Source organism: Vulpes lagopus, chromosome X, assembly GCF_018345385.1.
Source record: "Vulpes lagopus strain Blue_001 chromosome X, ASM1834538v1, whole genome shotgun sequence".
Classification (NCBI taxonomy): Eukaryota; Metazoa; Chordata; class Mammalia; order Carnivora; family Canidae; genus Vulpes; species Vulpes lagopus.
In genome coordinates this window covers 58267353-58290902 of record NC_054848.1, presented here as the reverse complement: position 1 = coordinate 58290902, position 23550 = coordinate 58267353, and the positions used below count along the sequence as shown (strand labels likewise).

Here is a 23550-nt window from a genome sequence, read left to right as displayed (position 1 = left end):
ATGCTTGGACAAGATAGGGTTGGCAGATTTAGCAAATACAGTATTTGAGACATAATTATACTAAAAAAGTGACTCGTTTATCTCAAGTTCAAATTTAACTGTGAATCCTGAATTTTATGTGGCAAATCTAGGAAAAGAGAGAAAGACACCGTTATTCTGATATTACCGGTTGTGTAAAACACTAAGTACAGGCTCAGGAAGATAAAAGCGGTTGAGCACAAGCATCTGACTCTTCACGGAGAAGCTATTTCCGGTCTTCGGCCCTGAGGAAGATGAGGGGGAGGGGAGAGAAGATTACTGGTGCTGAGTTGGTCCGCTAAAGTCCCACAATCCTCTGCTCTTGGTGTCCTTTTCCTCGCTTAAAATGGCGCTGCTCGCGATACGTTCTTCACGTTGGGTAGCTGCAGCGGCTTCTTTGGAAAAGCGCCGGCTTGTCGTGTTTCTGATCCGGCCTCTAGGTTTTGTCCGTGGCACTGGTACTCAATGGAGATCACGTCAGCTCCGCGCCTCGGGAACCGCTCGAATTTCCCAGGTGAGTTGCCATTCACATGGTTGAGTAAGGTGAAGGACAAAGGGACCTATAGCGAAAAGTTTTCCCTTCTCTCCTTGGGTCAGAGAGAGCACCAATCAGACAGGTTGTCAGGGCTAACTCACATCAGTAAATGAAGGAAATTGGGGTTAGTAATTGAAAGAATGAAAAAAAAATCTTAGTGGCATAATAGTACGGGACGGAGGGTTCCGGGCAGAGGGCACCTGGAATGCTAGTGACTCTCACAGGATTTACGTGTTGTTGTTGGTTTTTCCTGAGTTTAAGGGGCGGGGTAGACAGGATTCCCAGATTGGTTATCCTTCTAAATGTAAGGAAAACAGGGCAACTTTCCAAAGTTAAATGGAATGTGGGATCAGTATGTCCATGGTTCAGATTTTACTCAGTTGGAAGTAATAATTGGGGTAATTGCTGTAAAATGACAGCAAAGCTACCTGTAAACAAGAGGCAAATTTGAGTTGGCACTAGTTAACTCTGCTGACCGTGCTTCTTGATAGGCCAAAACCATAACTATCTTTCTCTCCAATACATTGGCCGCCCAAAATTCGTATGTAAACACGATTGTCCTGTGATCTGAAAATTGTGTTCTTCTGTGCATACAGGTCACTTTGGAAACCATAAAGCTAGTTATCTTTAATGTAGTTTTTGTTATAGAGCCTCTTAATATTTTTGTCCATTTATGTTATACTTGACAGCTTTAAAAAATTATTTGTACTTGTACTTTAGTATATCTTCTTATAAACTCTTGCCAAAAGATTAATTGCCACCACTTGTTCATCAGTATTATTGAAGCATTGTCAGCTTTATATGAGGAGCACCCTCATAAATTTCAATTCTGTGTGAATACATGTTTAACATCTACTGCAATCATAGGGCTATGCTCAATAATGGGGGTACGAGGAGAAACATACATTAATGTCTTCAAGATTGATCAATTTAGTTAAGGAGATTAGATCTGTGCATTACAAGAATAACTAAAAAGCAATGTAGGTTATATATCAAATAGTGTAAACAGGGCAGTAAGCATCTAGAGGAAACGGTGAAAATTAAAGATCAGATTACAGAGAGTTTCATGCTGTTGAAGAACTGGGGAGAACATTTTAAACAGGGCAAATATGGAATGACACTAGGCATGTGGAATGCTGGAGAAATTATATCCATTTGTTCATCCAATAATTACTGAATGCTTTTACAGCAGTGAATAGAATAAAATATAGCTTGTCCTTAAAGAGTTCATAATCTAGTAAGGGAAAAAGTTAGGTAAACAGGCAATTATAACACAGTAGTGCAATGATGGGGAGGGTACAAAGTACTGGAAGAGTATACTTGAAAAGCTTCAAGTCTAATTTTGAGGTGGGAAAAATGCCTTGAGTATCTATGGAAGCCAAGACCTTAAAAATTAAGAGCATTAGCTAGCTAAAGAGGGAATAGTGTGTGCAGAGGCCCACAGCTAAGAGAGAACATGGACCTTTTGTAGAACTACACGTAGTTTAGGTTACTGAGGAGTTTAAGATAGAATTGGCAGATGAGGCTAGGGAAACAAATCCAGATTATTTTCTTAAGGTTTTAAGAACACTTTATAGTTGAAAGTTTGTAAAACATGATTTCTTGGGAACCCTTCTTGTTCTGTAGTCCTTTAAAAAAGTCTGGTGAAGTTAAGATAAAGTTTGTAGGACTTTGTCAGGCTGGGAGGATGGGGGTGGGGGAGAAGAAGTCATTGGTAGTTTCAGAGGATGTGATGGAAATAAAAATTAGCTTTCTCTGTTTTCATGAACACTATCCCCACAGCTTTCAGTTATAAGGCTTTTAGTAGAACCTGATATAACCTGAGCCACCTTCAAATAGTGCTTTGTGATTAAGATCACAAAATAGAGGGGGCGCCTGGGTGGCTCAGTCAGTTAAGTATCTGACTTCAGCCCAGGTCATGATCTCAGCGTTCTGAGATTGAGCCCCTGCTCCTTGCTCAGCCAAGTGCCTGCTTTCTCCCTCTCCCTCTGCCTCCTCCCCTCAGTTTATGCTCTGTCTCTGTCTCTTTTTCTCTCTCTCAAATAGATAAATAAAGATTACAAAGTAGGGGCTCCTGGGTGGTGCAATCGGTTGAGCATTTTGGTTTCAGCTCAGGTCATGATTTCAGGGTTGAGATTGAGGTCTGCATTGGGCTTTGTGTGGAGTCTGCTTAGGTTGCTCTCCCTCTGTGCCTCCCCCTTCAAATAAATAAATAAATAAACAAATAAATTAATTAATATCTTAAAAAAGATCATAAAAGAGAATTACTACATGATTTTAGGACAGTCATTAGTGTATAGCATAATATTTTAGAGTTGAAAAGAACACTAAGGTACAGTGTTATCAAATCATGTTCATAGATTGGATCAGCACTTTTTTATATGAAATTCAGTGGAATAAGAAAGTATCAGTGCTTTCTACATATGAATGGAAGTATTGCTTTATGTACTGTTGTTTTATGTGTATATATAGACTCCCACATGTATGTGATTGCACACAGAAATGTGTTTTTCAGACAGGATTATACCTTAGAACTGTGCTGTGCAATACAGTAGTCACTAGCTTCATGTGGCTGTGGCTGTTTAAATTAAATTAAAAATGTAATTCCTTGATTGCATTAGCCACATTTCAAGGGCTAAAAAGGCACATAGGTATGTAACATTTCCATCATTGCAGAAAGTTCTTTTCAAATGGTGCTGCTTTAGAGAAGATCATATCCAGCCTTCTAATTTTAGAGATGAGGTAACTAAATCCTAGTATAGATAAATGACCATTTATCTTTAAGGCCATTCTTTCGTTGATTGTCTTCTGTGTGTCAGGTATTTATATAAAGGCAAATAAGATTCTGGCAGACATTAAGCATACAATAAATGTTGAATTGTAAAAATACTTCTAGTAGAGCACAGTTTATAGAGGGGAAACACCTTAAACATAAAAGTTTTTATTAAAATTGTTAGTATGGTAAGATTTAAATTGTAATGATTTATTATACAGTTGCCTCTCTGCTACATTAGTTAATATTAAAAAGACAGGAATTTTGAGTGATACAATTTTTTCATCAATAATTATATGGTAGACCTTTTACATAAATGGAATCATATGTCTTTTGAGACTGGCTTCTTTCACTTAGTATTATGTTTTCAAGACACATCCATGTTATGGTATGTATTAAGTATTTCATTTGTTTTTATGGCCAAATAATATTCAATGTGGATATGCAATGTTGCCTTTATGCATTCATCAGTTGGTGGATATTCAGTTTTTTCCCCCCATTTTTTGACTGTTATGAATAATGCTGCTGTCAATATTCATGTATAAGTTGTGTTTTCATTTCTCTTGGGTGTGTATCTAGGGGTAGAATTGCTGGTAACATATGATAACTCTATGTTTGATTCTGTAAGGGAACTGCTAGACTGGTTTTCAAAGGACGGCACCATTTCACATTACCAGCAGAAGTACATGAGGGTTCCTGTTGCTCCATATCCTAACCACTTGTTATCCTAGCGAGTGTGAAGTGTTTTCTCATTGTGGTTTTGCTTTGTATTTCCCTGGTGACAAAAGACACTGAATATGTATTCATGTGCTTATTGGCCATTTAAATATCTTTTTTTGAGGAATGTCTTGTCAGGTCTTTTGCCCATGTTTGAATTGGGTAACTAGTCTTTTTTATTATTAAGATGTCAGAGTTCTTTAGATATTATAGATCGAAGTCCTTTATCAGATATATGATTTGCAAATATTTTCTCCCATTCTGTGCATTATCTTTTGACTTTCTTGATAACGTCCTTTGAAGCACAAAAGCTTTTCATTTTGATAAAGTCACATTTATCTATGTTTTCTTTTATTGGTCATACCTTTTGTGTTATAACTAAGAATCCATTGCCAAATCTGAGATCTTAAAGATTTACCATGTTTTTGTCTAAGAATTTTATGATGTAATCATAGTGAGATAGAAACATTACTCTTGTGTAATTCTACTTCCATTTCCCCACTTTGTTGTTTTAATATATATTGCGTTTATAAATGTTAGAATCCTAACAATTCATTGTCATAATTATTACTTTATATAATTTATGACTTTAAAAGAAGCTGAGAGAAGATAGGAAGGCAAGTAAATACTATAATAATAATACTAGCCTTTGTATTTATCATTTCTGATTCTCTTTTATTTCTTCTCTTGTGTTTGATCTACCATCTGGAGTCATTTCCTTATCCCACTCTAGCTGTGCTCCCACCCATCTCCTTTTGTGGTAGTATTGGCAAATATATTGCATCTATATATGTTGTAGGCTCAACAATTAATTTTATCCATATTATTTTATACAGTTGCTTTTTAAATTGGTTCAAAATGGAAGTAAAAGAGTGCATTTATGCATTCTGGTGCTTTTTGGTGTGTGTGTGTGTGTGTGTGTGTGTGTGTTTGTGTTTGGATTAAAGTTTGGGGTCACTTGTTTTCAGCTAAAAGAACTTCCTTTAGTATTTCTTGTAAGGTGGTTCCGTTACTAACACATTTTCCTGGTTTTGTTTAAATGGGAATGTCTTTATTTTGTCTTCGTTTTTGAACAGTATGTTTTCTGGATACAGGATTTTTGCTTGACAGTTTTTTTTTTTGAGTGCTTTGAATGTTATCCTACTACCTTCTAGCCTATGTATTGGTTTTGCTGAATCAGCTGTTAATCTTATTGGGGTCCCCTTGTTATTGAGGAGTCTTTGTTTTCCTCTTGCTACTTTCAAGATGTTCCCTTTGGAAAAAAAAAAAAAAGATGTTCCCTTTGTTGTGGCTTTTAATGTTTTTACTATAATGTGTCTGTGGGTCTCTTATTATGTTTCCTCCTTAGAGTTTGTTGCACTTCCTGGATCTGTAAATTACATAATTACATTTTAATAAGTAAGTTCTTTTTAATAAGCTTTGGCAGTTTTCAGCCATTTTCTCATTTTTTCATTGAATAGTTTTTCTTTCCCTTTATCTTTCTCCTTTCTGTTACATTCATTATGCGTATGTTGGTGTGCTTAATAATGTCCTACATTTCTCTGAAGCTCTGTTTATTTTTCTTCACTCTTTTTATCTTTATTTTTCATATTGCATAATCCCTATTGTCCTACCTTCAAGTTCATTAATTTTATTGCCAGTTCATATCTGCTGCCAATCCCCTCTAGTGAATTTTTATTTATTTTTATTTTTATTTTTTTATTTTTATTTTTTTCCCTCTAGTGAATTTTTAATTTTAGTTACTGTAATTCTCAACTCTAGAGTTTCCATTTAGTTCTTTTTAAATAATTCCTATCTGTATATTGATATTCCCCATGTAATGTTACCTTGTCATCACACCTTCCTTTATTTCTTTAACATGATTTCCTTTAGTCTTTGGACATATTTATAATGACTATTTTGAGGGCTTTTTCTTTTCAATCTGACATTTGGTCAAAACCACAGACAGTTTCTCTTGCCTACTTTTCCACAGTGTATGGATTATACTTTCCTGTTTCTTTTCATGTCTTGCAATTTTTTGGAAACTGGACATTTTAAATAATGTAGTAATTCTGGGTACTGGTCCCCTCCTTCCCAGGCCTTGTTATTGTTACTTGCTTATTTGCTTAATGATTGGCTGGATTATTTTAGTGCTGTTTTTCTCCATCCTCCTCCCTGCTTCCCACTCCACAGTGTTAAAGCCTCTGACATTGCTCCTTAAGGGGCATAGGCTTGGGTATGTCCACAGTTAACCTGGGATGACTGTGGTTTTGGTGGGGATTTCTCTCTTTCCGTTATTTTCTTTAATTGCAGGCAGATTGCCCTGCTGTTTTCAGCAGTGCCTTGGGGGCAGAAATTGTTCCACAGACTAAAGAAATCAAATTGGTATTCCTTTGAAGTGATAGTTCCTAAGGTCAGTGTTTGAGATTTGTTCTGACCCCAGGCAGGCTCCTCCCAGCTGTCTCTCTTGGTTTTCTGCTTCTCTGGGGGCACCCAGCCAACCTACAGTTTAGCTTCTTTGTCCAGTGAGTCCATCAGTTTTCTCCCACTTGGCCTTTCACCAAAACCTCCACTGTTTTTGAGAGCAACCTGAGGCTTGAACTTCTCCACATCAAGTTGTAAGTGAAGTCAATTCCTGTGGAAAGAGATTAGGAGCTCTGTTTTAGGGCCTTCTCCTCCCAGGCAAAAATCTGCCAGCCACAGTTCTGAAGCTGAGGCTGGGGACAATGGTGGCTTTTCTCTGAGTGATAGCCCCACTTTAAGTGTTGAGTGCTAGGGTGGAGTAAGAGGAGTTCTTTTTGGCATACCTCTCCTGGTAAGGAACCAGCCTCTTAAGGGTCAGGGTGATTGGGCCTTCAACAATCAAATACTCTCAGTGGTACCATACACAGGGTACAGCCTCTGTCCCTTCTGTGGGAGTGTGTGGGAGAAGGGAGCCCCTACTTCTTGACCACCTTAGCCCAGAACTTAATTTCAGCAATAGGTCATTGGGGGAAAGATGAGAGAAATGCTGAAGTCCTGTCTTTCCCAGGAAGCTAGTTTTCTGACTAGGAGCTCATTAAAAGAAGGGGATGGGGAATGTACTGTGCTCTTGGCTGTACCAGTCTCAAGTGAATTTCCATATTGCCAAACTGGGAGTTGGGAGGCAGGGAGTATGTTCAAACACCACAGACTTGCTATTCTTACTATTCTTACTGAGCTCTAGTAGCTTTTCTTGAGTAAATGTTATTTCATTTGCTATATGCCCTAGGACCATTTCTAGGTACTTTAAATGGTTGTCCTTTTATAACTTTTACCAGTTTTGCTAGGGAGTGTGTCTAAGGAGATCCTTATGTTGACAAGCCAGAAGTGGAACTCTCTTGTTTTTTGACTGGCTCATGTTCTTTGTTTTATACTGCATGCAGCAAAACGGTCTATCCTTTCTGTCGTTTGTAGAAGATATTCCCGTTGAGGTCTGGCACACCTTATACTTTAGTTTATTTATGTTGTATATTCTATTTAGTCATTCTCTTGGATAGATACTGTTTTGTTTTCATTTGTTGGTTCACATTTCATTTGTTTTCATCATGGACAAAGATGAGAGCTTTAATATCTCCCAGTGGTAAGTTCCTCCTTCCTGCACTCCCACTGCTGACTGGCTGCTGCTAAGAGACTTTACTTCTGGCCTTCATATTAACTGAAGTAGAATATAGTAACACTAGTGAACTAATCCTCTTACTTTGCTTTTTAGGGATCCTAGTTTTAAGATTTGGGTTTTATATTATAAGATGCATATCAGGAAATGACAGAGATTACTGAGAAGACATAAAGAGTAATAAGAAAATTAAAAACAGCTTAAGAGGAAAAAATTAAGGGTGTTTTTAAGTAAATTTTATATGGAACTTAAAGAACATGGGAGGTGATTCAGTAACATTTAAAATAACTGAAGGGCAAAATTTTTTTAAATTAAAAGCTATCCTCCTAGTGGTTCAGCGATACCTGAACTTACCTGGAACATTAGTTTATAAAAAGAGACATAGTCTTCAGTTGTAGGAAGAGGGATTTAATGTGCATATAAAAAAGAATTTCTTGGGATGCCTGGGTGGTTCAGCGGTTGAGTGGCTCCCTTGGGTCAGGGCATGATCCCGGAGTCCTGGGAGACCCTGGGATCAAGTCTCACATCAGGCTCTCTGCATGGAGCCTGCTTCTCCCTCGCCTGTGTCTCTGCTTCTCTCCATCTGTGTCTTTCATAAATAAATAAAATCTTTTAAAGAAATAAAAAAATTTCTTAAATTAATAGTCTTTTTATTGGGTGAGCAAGAAAGACCTTTTAAATGACCTAAGGGGAAGAATAAATAATCATTAATTATAATTTAAATAGATATCTTTTTGAAGATAGAACTGACTTAAATTTGTATCATTCAGGATAAAACTAACTTTAAAAGAGGTGATTTGGCAGACAGAGAATTGGTAAACAGAAGAGTTGGGTTCTAGTCCTGGCTTTGGTGTTAGGAGGCACTAGGACAAATCATTAAACAATAATTTACAATCATTAGAAGAATATAAGTTACTAAAAAGCTGTGGGTTAGTGTTGAGAAAAGCAAGACATACTGTACCAATTCAGTTCTTCACATGAAAGAGTGACAGAGTACTTAGAAGCATAATCTTTTTTTTAAAATTTATTTATTTATGATAGAGAGAGAGAGAGAGAGAGAGAGAGGCAGAGACACAGGCAGAGGGAGAAGCAGGCTCCATGCACCAGGAGCCCGATGTGGGATTCGATCCCGGGTCTCCAGGATCGCGCCCTGGGCCAAAGGCAGGTGCCAAACTGCTGCGCCACCCAGGGATCCCATTAGAAGCATAATCTATCTTGATTTCAGTAAGGCTTTCAGTTATTGTACCCTGTATCATTCTCACCCAATAAGCCAGGAAAGAGTGATATTGCATACTCTTAAGGGATCTGGAGGTAGTAGTGTAATAGTAAGTAAATCTTACTGGAGAAAATACAGATAATTTGAAGGATTTTGATTTATAAATATTAAAGAGGATAAACAACTGGTGTACATAGGACATAACATGATGTAGTGGAATGAGCATTTTCACCAAGCTACCTGACTGCCTGAGCTCTATTTCTACTTTTGATTATCTTGGACAGATCACTTGTTCCTTTGGACTTTGGTATCTCTAAAATAAGATTCAACTACTTGATCTCTAAAGTTTCTTACATTTCTGTAGTTTCCTGACTCTGATCTTTTGGGACTTGTGCTTTGTATAAACGGAACCTCTACTTTGTGAGCCTAGTTTATTGCTGTTAGTAGTTTTCCAGGAGCAACATAGGCCACATTTAAATTTATGCAAGTTTTTAATGGGGCAAATTTATATTGTTCTGCCTCTTATAGCACTTGTTGACCTAAAAATAGGAGTAGAAAAAATGAGATTAATAATGAGTCTAGTATTTGCTAGTGTTGGGGAGATGGAATTAGAGTGGGGGAAGAGTAAGCTAATTTCTAAAATTATCTATGAAGGTAGAAATAGGTTCTAAGGAGATGGTGGAGAGTGGCAGCAGTGCTGTAAATGTTGTAAATAAAGATGAAGCTTACCTGGGCTATAAATGATAAAGAATGGAAATATAAATGTCTTAGTCTGAAGTGGCACTGGCAATTGAGAAGAGGAATTCAGAGGACCTCTCATTTGAAAATAGTCCAATAAATAACATTCTTTAAGCCATTGACGTAGTTATTTGAATAGGTTATTGAAATTAAAAGGAGAGGGAAGAACAGTTATTTCTAAATTTTCTTTCAGAATACTAGGCCCTTCAAGAATCTGATAAAGCAATACACTATTAAAAAAAAAAAAGAATCTGGAAAAAAAAGAATCTGATAAAAGTCCTGAAACTTCTCCCTAGGAAAATTTGCATACAATTTTGGGGGGAGGGATCAGAATATTGCAGGCCTGAGAGTCTCTAGTGGAGTTCCTGAGTAGCCAGTGGCAGAATAAAGGATACTTGACACTGGGCGGGGTGGGGGAGTGGGGGGTTAGAAGTGGAACGGAAACTTAGTTTGCTTGTATCAAAATTTTGATTAAATGGAAAATACATTGTAATACATTGATACTCTGTTCATCTGAAAGTTTTTGGTTGTTCAAACAGGAGTGTGTTCCTTCCCATATTGTAAGATAGAGTTAAAAATAGAGGCAAAATTGCCTGTTCTGTATAAGATGCTTATGATTCTCTATTAATATATTTTCTCTTTTTAATTGTACAAAACTGCATCTAATAAAAACGTGAGAAAAATAACCCACAGTCTTACCTCTTAAGTAATTTTCCATTTTCCCTTTGAATTCTAGTTATATGTACATACTTTTTACCGTGCTGAAATATTTTTAAATTGTTTCTTTTGACTTATAAGCATTATTTTTCTTGGTGCTTAGTCTTTACCAAAATTAGGTCTTTTAATTATATAATATTTTAGTAATTTTAATAGGTGTATATTTAACTGCAAAAGGTGACGTTTTTGTTGTTTTGTTTTTTTCCTTCCTTTTCTAGAATTTGTCTTCCTAAAGTCCTCATTTATGCTTTCAGCACCCTTGCAGAGTTTGTTACTAGTGAGTAAATATACTTTTCAGGTCTTTTACATTATTATGTCATTTGATCTTCACACTAACTCTGTGTGGTAGGTGAACATTTCATTGTCGTAACAATGACCTATCCTGTCTTTTTCATTCTCCCAACTTCTTTAGTTTTAGGCCCTTATAACTTTATGCATGACTTTTCCCACTGCCTCCGATATTTAGCCTTCCAATCCATTCCACACAAGACATCAAGATTATTTTTCCTAAAGAACAACTCTGGTTAAGTGTCACTTCTCTGCTTATGGATGTCAGTGGTCTCTGTACTTTAGCCTAGTGTTCAAGGCCCTAAAGGATTCCTCACACAACTAGCTTGCTAGCCATATTGTTAAATATTTTCCTATAAATACCCTGCTTTTCTAGGTACACTGGATTGCTCCCTGTTCCTTGGACCTTGTGCTTTTCTGTTTTTGTTCCTTCATTTATGCCATACTGTCTGTCTGAAATACACCTTCTCTAACTCTCAAATCTTAGCTCAAGGGCCAATTCTATAGAACCATTAAAAAAAAAAAGATTTTATGTATTTGGCGGGGAGGGGCAGAGGGAGAAGGATAAAAAGTCTTAAGCTCCGTGGTGAGTGCAGTGCCTGACTCTTGAGTTCGATCTCATGACCCTGAGATCATGACCTGAGCCTAAACCAAGAATCAGACACTTAACCAACTTTGCCACCCAGGCACCCCAAGAATCATTCTTTATTAGCCTGAAAGACATTGATTTCTTCCTCCTCTGAACTCCTATAACATCTTCTTCTATAAGTAGTTATCATGTGTGTCCTGTTGAAGAGATAAGATTTTAGATATTTAAAAGCCAGATACATTCCAGTCAACTTTTTTATCGTCTACAGAGCCAGGAATGGTCTCTTTCATGTGGTAGTCAGAACATATTTGTGAAATGAATGATTAAACTCTATAACCAAATGACAAAAAGTTTAACATAAAAATAAGTATTTCCTTTGGAGCTGTACATTTGAAATCAAAGGTTCACTTTCTACATAAAATGTTTATTTCAGCAAAATCATAATAAAATTGTGGAGTCGGTAAGTTTGAGGATAACATCTTTTTTTTTCTTTTTAGAGAGAGAAGGCATGTGGGGTTGGGCCGAGGGAGAGGGGGAGAGAGAGAGAGAGTCCCAAGCAGGCACCATGCTCAGCATGAATCCCCATGCAGGACTGGGTATCACGACCCTGAGATCCCGACCTGAACCAAAATCAAGAGTTGGGTGCTTAACCAACTGAGCCACCCAGGCACCCCTGAGGATAACCTCTTAAGTTTGTCCATTGCATTTCTGTCATTAGGTGGTACTGTGCTAGGTTAGTACTGAATGGCAGTTTTTAGTCTGATAATCAAAACATATATGCTTTTTTATCCTAAAATTTTTGAGTTTTACTTTATTAGTAGGCATCTTTTGCTAAGAAACAATGACTTACATTTGCTTCAACGTGGATGGAACTGGAGGGTATTATGCTGAGTGAAATAAGTCAATCGGAGAAGGACAAACAGTGTATGTTCTCATTCATTTGGGGAATATGAATAATAGTGAAAGGGAATATAAAGGAAGGGAAAAGAAATGTTGGGAAATATCAGGAAGGGAGACAGAACATAAAGACTCCTAACTCGGGGAAACGAACTAGGGGTGGTGGAAGGGGAGGAGGGCGGGTGTTGGAGGGGAATGGGTGACGGGCACTGAGGTGGACACTTGACGGGATGAGCACTGGGTGTTTTTCTGTATGTTGGTAAATTAAACACCAATAAAAGTTAATTAAAAAAAAAAAAAAGAAACAATGACTTAAGAGGCACTTGTGGGGTTTAGTCTGGTTGAGTATCCAACTCCTGGTTTCAGCTCAGGTCATGATCTAAGGGTTGTAAGATTGAGCTCTATTTTGGGCTCCACACTCAGCAAAGAGTCTGCTTGAAATTCTGTTTCTCCCTATCCCTCTGCCTCTCCCCCATTCTCTTATGCACATTCTCTCTCTAAAATAAATAAATAAATCTTTTAAAAAATGACTTACACGATGAAGTTCTTTGAGGAAAAAGATATATAAAATTTTACTTTGTAGATATTTTAACTGAAGGTTATGTTTTGGCTCGTTCATTAGTTCTCCAATTAAGTTTTCTTTACCACATCCAGAGGGGAAAGAGATGTTGGAGTGGAGAAATTGTATCCTATGGGTGTAGTTTCTCAGATACTGACACTTAAGAAAGGTAGGTTTTTAAACTGTTATCATGCTTTTCAAAGCATAATAAAAAAAGTTGAGGTTTCTATTTTGATTTATTTATCAAATTGTTTTTACTGGTCTTGAATAACTTGAGTAATTTGTATCATTGTAATATATTCATATTTTTAAGTGTGAATATTTGCCAAGTATGAAGTTCACCTATTTTTAACTATGTTGACTAAGAGCTGTGTGTGTGTGTACATGTATGTATCAGTTTTCTAGGGCTTCCATAACAAAGTACCATGGACTGGGTCACATAAACAACAGAAATTTATTTTCTCACAGTTATGGGGGCTAGAAGTCTGAGATCAAGGTGTCATCAGGGTTGATTTCTTCTGTGATCTCTCTCTTTGACTTGCAGAAGATTGTCTTCTTAGCCTTTGTGAGTATTTCCTCTATGCATGTCTGTGTCTTAATCTCTTCTCCTGAATACACCAGGCAGATTAGGGCCTACTCTAATGACCTCATCTAACATTAATTTCCTCTTTAAAGACCCAGTCATCAAATATAGTCACTTTTGAGATTAGGACTTCAACATGAAATTTCCGGAGAGACACAATTCAGTCCATAACTGCGTGTATGTATGTGTGTGTGTGTGTGTGTGTGTGTGTGCACGTGTGTGCAAGCACAGAAAACTTGAAGGGTATTCTTAAACTTAGCTCTGAAGAAGGGATGAGTTGGGAGGCTAAAGGACAGTAAAAAGGACCTTTCTCTTGATATTGTAGATACTTTGGCATTGTTTGATATGCTTTTATTTATTAACTTATTAGAGAGAGAGAGAGAGAGAGAGAGAGAGAAGTGAGTGTGCTTATGACCAGAGCTGAAGGCAGATGCTCAACCACTGAGCCACCCAAGCATCCCTATAATGAAAAATTTTATGTATAAGCTTTTCAATTGATGATCTGACCTTTTTTGTTTCTTTGTTTTTCCTTCAATATATTATTTAAATTACTTAACATACAGTGCAGTATTAGTTTCAGGAGTAGAATCTCGTGATTCATCACTTAAATATAACACCTAGGGCTCATCACAAGTGCTCTCCTTAATTCCCATTACCCAGTTACCCCATCCTTCCATCCACCTCCCCTCCAGCAACCCCCAGTTCTCTATAGTTGAAAGTCTCTTATAGTTTCCTTCCCTCTCTGTTTTTATCTTATTTTATTTTTCCTTCCTTTTCCTTATGTTCATCTGTTTTGTTTCTTAAATTCCACATGCGTGAAATCACACAGTATTTACCTTTCTCTCACTGACTTATTTCATTTAGTGTAGTACACTCTAGTTCCATCCATGTCATTGCAAATGGTAAGATTTCATTGTCTTGATAGCTCAGTAATATTCCATTATACGTATATACCCATCTTCTTTATCCATTCATGAGCTGTTGGACATTTTTGCTCTTTTCATACATTGGCTATTATTGATAGTGCTGCTATAAACATTGGGATGTATGTGCCCCTTCAAATCAGTATATTTCTATCCTTTCTGATAAGTACCCAGTAGTGCAATTGCTGGATTGTAGGGTAGTTCTATTTTTAAACTTTTTGAGGAACCTCCATACTGTTTTCCAGAGTAGCTATACCAGTTTGTATTCCCACCAACAGTGTAAGAGGGTTCCCCTTTCTCCACATTTTCAACATCTGTTGTTTCCTAAGTTGTTCATTTTAGCCATTCTGACAGGTGTGAGGTAGTATCTCATTGTGGTTTTGATTTGTATTTGCCTGATGATGAATGATGTTGCGCATCTTTTCCTTTTTTTAAGATTTATTTATTCATGAGACAGAGGCAGAGAAAGAGAGAGAGAGAGAGAGAGAGGCAGGCAGATGCTCAACCGCTGAGCCACCCAGGCATCCCTTGAGCATCTTTTCATATGTCTATTACCCATTTGTATGTCCTCTTTGGAGAAATGTCTGTTCAGGTTTTATGCCCATTTCTTAATGGGATTATTATATTTTGGGTGTTGAGTTTGATAAGTTCTTTATAGATTTTGGATATTAGCCCTTTATTCAATATGTCATTTGCAACTATCTTATCCCATTCCATGGGCTGTCTTTTAGTTTTGTTGATTGTTTCCTTTGCTGTGCAAAACCTTTTCATCTTGATGAAGTCCCAATAGTTCATTTCTGCTTCTCTTTTTAGTGAGAAGTTGCTATGGCTGAGGTTAAAGAGGTTGCTGCTTATGTTCTCCTCTAGGATTTTGATGGATTCCTGTCTCACATTTAGATCTTTCATCCATTTTGAATTTATTTTTGTGTATCGTGTAACAAAGTGGTCCAGTTTCATTCTTCTGCATGTTGTTCCTGTCCAGTTTTCCCAGCACCATTTGTTGAAGAGACTGTCTTTTTTCCATTGGATATCCTTCCTGCTTTGTTGCAAATTAGTTGTCCATATAGTAGTGGGTCCATTTCTGGGTTCTGTGTTCTGTTCCATTGATCTGTGTGTCTGTTTTTGAGACAATACCATACTATCTTGATATTTACTGCTTTGTAATGCAGTTTGATGTCTAGAATTGTAATGCCTCCAGCTCTGGTTTTCTTTTTCAACAAAGAAAAAGATAGTGGATAGTTGGATATTTAGGTCTTTTCTGGTTTAATACAAATTTTAGAATTGTTTGTTCTAATTCTGTGAAAAATGCTGGTATAATTTGATCAGGATTGCATTACGTGTGTACATTGCTTTGGGTAATATAGACATTTTGAGAATATATTTTTCTTCTAATCCTTGAGCATGGAATGTTTTTCCATTTCTTTGTCTTCTTGAGTTTCTTAAGTGTTCTATAGTTTTCAGAATACAGATCTTTTACCTCTTTGATTACATTTATTCCTAGGTATCTTACGGTTTTTGGTGCAATTGTAAATGGGATCGATTACTTGATTTCTCTTTATGCTGCTTCATTATTGTTGTAGAGATATACAACAGATTTCTGTATGTTGATTTTATATCCTGTGACTTTGCTGAATTCATGTATCAGTGCTTGTACTCTTCTGGTGGTGTCCCTCAGGTTTTCTACATAGAATATCAAGTTGCCTATGGAGAGTGAAAGTTTGAATTCTTCCTTGCAGTTTTGGATGCCTTTTATTTCTTTGTGTTGTCTGATTGCTGAGGCTAGGACTTCCAAGATGTTGAACAACAGTGGTGAGAGTGGACATCCCTTTCTTGCTTCTGACCTTAGGAGAAAAACTCTCAGGTTTTCCTCTATTGAGGATGATATTAGCTGTGGGTCTTTCATATGATGTGGGTCCTTTATGATGTTGAGGTATGTTCCCTCTATTCCTACATGGTGTAGGATTCTTATCAAGGAAGGATTCTGTATTTTGTCAAATGCTTTTTCTGCATTTACTGAAAGGATAGTATGGTTCTTGTCCATTCTTTTATTAATGTGGTGTATCACAATGATTGATTTGAGGGTGTTGAACCACAGTTGCAGCCCAGGAATAAATCCCACTTGATCGTGGTGAATAATCCTTTTAATGTACTATTAGATCATATTAACTAGCATCTTGGTGAGAATTTTTGCATCCATGTTCATCAAGGATATTGGTCTGTAATTCTTTTTGGTAGGATCTTTGCCTGGTTTGGGGATCAAGGTAATGCTGGCATTATAGAATGAGTTTGGAAGTTTTCCTTCCATCTCTATTTTTTGGAATAGCTTCAGGAAAATAGTTATGAATTTTTCTTTAAATATTTATCTCTTTAAATAGAATTCCTCTGGGAGGCCATCTGGTCCTGGACTCTGGTTTCTTGGATTTTTAAAGACTGATTCAATTTCTTTGCTGTTTATGGATCAATTCGGGTTTTCTATTTCTACCTGTTTCAGATTTGGTAGTTTGTATGTTTCTAGGAATCTATACATTCCTTCCAGATTGCCTAAGATGTTGGCATAAAATTGCTCATAATATTCTCTTTTACTTTTTGTATCTCTGAGGTGTTGGTTGTGATCTCTTTCATTCATGATTTTATTTGGGTCCTTTTTTTCCTTTTTGATACGTCTGGCTAGGGGTTTATCAATCTACTAATTCTTTTGAAGAACCAGCTCCTAGTTTTGTTGATCTGTTCTTTTTCTAATATTTCTATATCTTTTTTTCTGCTTTAATCTTAATTATTTACATCTTTCTCCTGGAGTTAGGTTTTATTTGCTGTTCTTTTTCCAGCTCTTTTAGGTATAAAGTTGAGTTGTGCATTTGAGAGTTTTTTCGTCTCTTGAGGAAGTCCTTTATTGCTGTATACCTCTCTCATAGGACCACCTTTGCTACATCCAACAAGTTTTGGACTGTAATGTTTACATTTTCATTTGCTTCCTTGTATTTATAAATTCCTTTTTTATTTCCTTACTAATCATTCATTGTTTAGTAGGATGTTCTTTAACATCCATGTATTTTTGGTCTTTCCAAATTTTTTCGTGTGGTTGACTTCAAGCTTCATAGTCTTGTGGCCTGAAAATATGCATGGCGATCTCAGTCTTTTTGTACTTGTTGAGACTTTATTTGTGACGCAGTATTTTATGTGTTCTGGAGAGTGTTCCATGTGTATTCAAAAAGAATGTGTAATCTCCTACTTAGGATGAAATTCTCTGAATATATCTGTTAAGTTCATCTGGTCCATTGTGTCATTTAAAGCCATTCTTTCCTTGCTGATCTGCTTCAATGATCTGTCCTTTGCTATGTTAACATCCCCTACTATTATTGTATTATCAATGTGTTTTTCTAAGTTCTTTATTAATTGATTTATATATTTTGGTGCTCTCAGGTTGAGGCATAAATGTTTACAATTGTTGGATATTCTTGTTGAATAGACCCTTTTATTATGATAGTGTCCTTCTTCATTTCTTTTTTTTTTAAAGATTTTATTTATTTATTCATGAGAGACCCAGAGAGAGAGAGACAGAGACACAGGCAGAGGGAGAAGCAGGCTCCCTGCAGAGAGCCCAATGCGGGACTTGATCCCGGGACACTGGGATCATGCCCTGAGCCAAAGGCAGATGCTCAACTGCTGAGCCACCCAGTTGTCCCTCCTTCTTCATTTCTTATTACAGTCTTTGGTTTAAAATCTAGGTTGTCTGATACAAGATATGGCTACTCCAGCTTTCTTTTGATGTCCGTTAGCATGATAAATGGTTCTCCATCCCCTCACTTTCAATCTGGAGGTCTTTGGGTCCAAAATGATTCTTTTCTAAGCAGCATGTAGATAGATATTGCTTTTTTTTTTTAAAATCTGTTCTGATACCCTGTATCTTTTCATTGTATTGTTGAGTCCATTTACATTCAGAGTAATTATTGATAGATATGAACTTATTGCCATTGTATTACCAGTAAAGTCACTGTTCCTGTAGATTTTCTCTGTTCTTTCTAGACTTTGTTGCTTTTGATCTTCCTTTCCTGCTCAAGGATCTCCTTTGTTATTTCTTCTAGAGCTGATTTAGTGTTTATGAACTCCTTTAGTTTTTGCTTGTCTTGGAAACTCTATCTCTTTGCTGATCTGAATGACAGCCTTGCTGGATATAGTATTTTTGGCTGCATATTTCTGCATTTAGCATGTTGAATATATCATGCTACCGCTTTCTGCCCTGCCACGTTTCCATAGATAAGTCTGCTGCTAATCTCTTGTATCTAACCTTTTGGGTTAAGGACTTTTTGTTCATAGCTTCTTTCAGAATTCTCTCTTTATATTTTGCAAGTTTCATTTTGATACATCTTGGTATTTTTATAGGTCACAAAATTCTTTAACATTTTATTTCTTCCTTTTCCTATTTGATGCATGGTTTTCACCAGGCCCCCTGCCCCCCCCCCCAAAAGGCTTTCTGTTGCTTAGAGCTACACTCCTCAGTATAGGAGACATTAGCTACATGTGGCTATTTAAATGTCAATTCAAGTTAATTATTAAAATAAAATAAACTTAATAGTTTAGTCATACTAGACACATTTCAAGTGCTCAATAGCAACATGTGACTAAGTGGCTATTGTATTTGACCACACAGATATAGAACATTTCTATTATCATAGAAAGTTCTGCTGGACATGGCTGGCCTAGGAAATGATTTTAATGAGGGGATGATATTATCAGATTTGTTTTAGGAATATGATTCTGGTTGCAGTTTGAAGGATAGTTTGAAAATTAGTGATTGGTGTTATAGAGATCAGTTAGGAGGATACTGAAGTAATGTAAAAGAGAAGTGATAAGTGCCCCTACTGCCTGTCATAAGGAATATTGTCAGGATTTGCCACCAAGCATTCTTGTATTGTGACATTATTTTGAAATTTTTAAAAAGATTTTATGTATTTATTCATGAGAGACCCAGAGAGAGAGAAGCAGAGACATAGGCAGAGGGAGAAGCAGGCTCCATGCAGGGAGCCCGATGTGGGAGTCAGTCCTGGGACTCCAGGATCACGCCCTGAGCCAAAGGCAGATGCTCAACCGCTGACCCACCCAGGTGTCCCAAATTTTGAAATATTTTTAAAGATAATGAAAGGTTTTGAAGCTGGAGAGTGTCACTTCACCTTAGCTTCTTTTCTCAATCTCAGGATTTTTAAGCTACACAAATAAGCATTTGAATAAGACTTCAGCTGTCTCCCACAGTTCTGAGGCAGATCAAGTGAACCATGAAGTGCTTTAAATTTTGCTATTACAATTTTTGCCTATGGTTCTGTAATAAAAGCCCGTCTTTTGTAATCAATTTTGTGGGGACTGCCTATAGAACTTATGTGGGTAAACTACTCTAACTTCTGTTTTGAATGCTCTTCAAGCATCCAGTTACACATTAGCTAATTAGTGACAGAATTGACACTATAACCCAAGGTTTTTCATTCATCTCTTTCCCCCTTCATCTTATTAGCTCTATTTTCACAACTCGAATGGATAAATTTTACTTCTTATTTCAGACCATTTGTGCAATTATACTCTGCTGCATTGATGAATAGCTAGAGTAAATCTATTTAAATAAAACTATAATAAAAATATCTTGTAAATAAATTCTTTTATGAATTCATTTTATTCTTTTATTTATTAATTCTTTTAATAAATTATGTTATTAATTTAGAATATTGTGATACATTCAGAAGTAGCAAAACCATACCACACTGAGGTTTTAGAGTTTACCACAAAAGCTCTACATTTACAAAAAATATGTCATCATCTTCAGACAGTGCTTTAAGAAACATATATTGGGTACTTGCCATTTGGCAGACATTGGTATAAGGCACTGGGAGCTACAATCACGAGCGATGTATAAGTCTTTGTCCTCCAGGAAATCACAATTTAGAGGAGAAAACATAACCAATGATTCAAATAAAGTGTGGTAAGTGCCTTCATAGGGGTATGTGCAGGATTATATGGGAGCCCAGATGCAGAGAACCACCCTCACCCTAGAGAGGTTAGGGAAGACTTTCCACAGAATTTATAGATGATTATTTTTTTAATAATAAATTTATTTTTTATTGGTGTTCAATTTGCCAACATACAGAATAACACCCAGTGCTCATCCCGTCAAGTGCCCCCCTCAGGGCCCGTCACCCATTCACCCCCAACCCCCGCCCTCCTCCCCTTCCATCACCCCTAGTTCGTTTCCCAGAGTTAGGAGTCTTTATGTTCTGTCTCCCTTTCTGATATTTCCCACACATTTCTTCTCCCTTCCCTTATATTCCCTTTCACTATTATTTATATTCCCCAAATGAATGAGAACATACAATGTTTGTCCTTCTCTGATTGACTTACTTCACTCAGCATAATACTTTCCAGTTCCATCCACGTTGAAGCAAATGGTGGGTATTTGTTGTTTCTAATGGCTGAGTAATATTCCATTGCATACATAAGCCACATCTTCTTTATCCGTTCATCTTTCGATGGACACTGAGGCTCCTTCCACAGTTTGGCTATTGTGGACATTGCTGCTATAAACATCGGGGTGCAGGTGTCCCGGCGTTTCATTGCATCTGAATCTTTGGGGTAAATCCCTAACAGTGCAATTGCTGGGTCGTAGGGCAGGTCTATTTTTAACTCTTTGAGGAACCTCCACACAGTTTTCTAGAGTGGCTGCACCAGTTCACATTCCCACCAACAGTGTAAGAGGGTTCCCTTTTCTCCTCATCCTCTCCAACATTTGTGGTTTCCTGCCTTGTTAATTTTCCCTATTCTCATTGGTGTGAAGTGGTATCTCATTGTGGTTTTGATTTGTATTCCCTGATGGCAAGTGATGCAGAGCATTTTCTCATGTGCATGTTGGCCATGTCCATGTCTTCCTCTGTGAGATTTCTCTTCATGTCTTTTGCCCATTTCATGATTGGATTGTTTGTTTTTTTCCTGTTGAGTTTAATAGGTTCTGTATAGATCTTGGAAACTAGCTCTTTATCTGATAGGTCATTTGCAAATATCTTCTCCCATTCTGTAGGTTGTCTTTTAGTTTTGTTGACTGTATCCTTTGCTGTGCAAAAGCTTCTTATCTTGATGAAGTCACAATAGTTTATTTTTGCTTTTGTTTCTTTTGCCTTTGTGGATGTATCTTGCAAGAAGTTACTGTGGCCGAGTTCAAAAAGGGTGTTGCCTGTGTTCTCCTCTAGGATTTTGGTGGAATATTGTCTCACATTTAGATCTTTCATCCATTTTGAGTTTATCTTTGTGTATGGTGAAAGAGAGTGGTCTAGTTTCATTCTTCTGCATGTGGATGTCCAATTTTCCCAGCACCATTTATTGAAGAGACTGTCTTTCTACCAATGGATAGTCTTTCCTCCTTTGTCGAATATTAGTTGACCATAAAGTTCAGGGTCCCCTTCTGGATTCTCTATTCTGTTCCATTGATCTATGTGTCTGTTTTTGTGCCAGTACCACACTGTCTTGATGACCACAGCTTTGTAGTACAACCTGAAATCTGGCATTGTGATGCCCCCAGCTAAGGTTTTCTTTTTTAAAATTCCCCTGGCTATTCGGGGTCTTTTCTGATTCCATACAAATCTTAAAATAATTTGTTCTAACTCTCTGAAGAAAGTCCATGGTATTTTGATAGGGATTGCATTAAACGTGTAAACTTCCCTGGGTAACATTGACATTTTCACAATATTAATTATAGGTGATTATTGAAGGATTTGTTTGTAGGTATTGGTTTGGTGGATGAATGAGGACAAAGGGGTATTTTAGGGTAAAAGATACTAAATGACATGTCTTCTTTGGAGAAGCTGTAGTTTGGAGGTGGACAAGACTGAAGTAGACATTTGGTTTTGATGGAATATTTAGAGGGTTTACTGTTAATGGAGCTAAGGGATGATGACCTTGACTAAGGCTATGACTGATTATAGAGCTATTTAGGAGGTAAAGTTGATAGGAGTTCTGAGTGGTTTGATGCAGAGGATAAAGAACAAATAAAGATTAGTGAATAGTTCCTAGTATCTGGCTTAGGCACCTGGGTGGATGGTGATACTGTTAACTATGATTGGGAGGAGCAAATTTGAGGGGTTGGAGATGATAGTCCCTAATGTACACAGCATAGCAGCTGAACCATTTTGTATTTTTACCAGTAGTGTGTAGAGGTTCCAATTTCTTTATATCACTTCCAAGATGCCCTATTTTTGTTATTTTTTGTTTGGCTGTTTTTTGTATTTTTGGTATAGCCATCCTTGTGAATGTGAATAGATACCTTATGGTGGTTTTGATATGCAGTTCCCTAATGACTAATGATGTTGAGAATAATTTCATGTGTTTGTTGGCCATTTGTATATCCATTGCCAAATTTGAGGTAATAGGAATTTCATCCTATGTTTTTTCTTTTAAGAGTTTTATTGCTTTAGCTTTTCTATTTTGGTCATTGATCCAATTTTGGGTTGACTTTTTGAATGTGATTTGAGGTGGGGGTCCAACTTCATTCTTTTGTATGTTAATATCCATTTGTACTAGAACCATTTGTTGAGGAGACTCCTCTTTCCCCATGGAATGAACTTGGCACCCTTGTCAAAAAAATCAATTGCCATAGTTGTATGGGTGTATTTCTGGACTCTAAATTCTGTACCACTAGTCTATATGTATATCCTTAAGTCACTACCACACTTTCAATTATTTTATTTTTGTAGTCAGCTTTTCAGGAAGTGTGTGTCCTCTAACTCCCCCAATCCCTTTTGTCTTTTTCTTGCCTAATTGCTCTAGCTAGGTCTTCTAGTAGAATATTGAGTAGCAGTAGTGAAAACTGTTGCCCATGTCTTGTTCCTGATCTTAAGGGGGTACGTTGAGTTTTTCACCATTGAGTATAATGTTAGGTATGATTTTTACATATTTTATCATGTTGAAGAAATTTCTTTCTATTCCTAGTTCTCTGAGTGTTTTTATCACAAAAGGATGTTGGGTTTGTCAAGTGCTTTTTCTTCATAAATTGAGATGATAGTATGACTTTAAATTTCTTTTTAACTTTTAAAATGGTTTATTGTGATTTTTAAAATTTTAATTCCAGTATAGTTAACATACACTGTTACATTAGTTTCACGTGTACAATAAAGTGATAACAACTATCCCATTCATCACCCAGTCCTCTAAAAAACTTTAAATAATCGCTTTTATTAAGTGGCTAAGTAAACATCTTTCCAAAAAATAGATAAAATTGTTCATTGGAATCTTGTCTCTTCCCCCGCTTTACTTCCTTGCTTAAAAGTAATCAGCAGCTTCACATTGTTCAAAGTTCAAGTCAGAAGTCGCTGACATCGCTCCAAGAGCCTTGCAACAGGTGCCCCTCCAGTTTCC

The 23550-nt window shown here is 36.8% G+C and overlaps 1 protein-coding gene across 3 annotated transcripts in view; it reads left to right on the top strand.

The window, feature by feature from the left end:
- The first annotated feature begins 333 nt into the window (after positions 1-333).
- ABCB7 (ATP binding cassette subfamily B member 7) overlaps positions 334-23550 on the top strand; it is a 164544-nt gene continuing 141327 nt past the window's right edge. For all 3 annotated transcript variants that reach the window (XM_041741120.1, XM_041741121.1, XM_041741119.1), the window contains exon 1: positions 334-532. In XM_041741120.1, coding sequence (XP_041597054.1) covers positions 365-532 — 168 coding nt within the window. In that variant the 5' untranslated portion in view covers positions 334-364. The remainder of the gene's footprint in view (positions 533-23550) is intronic.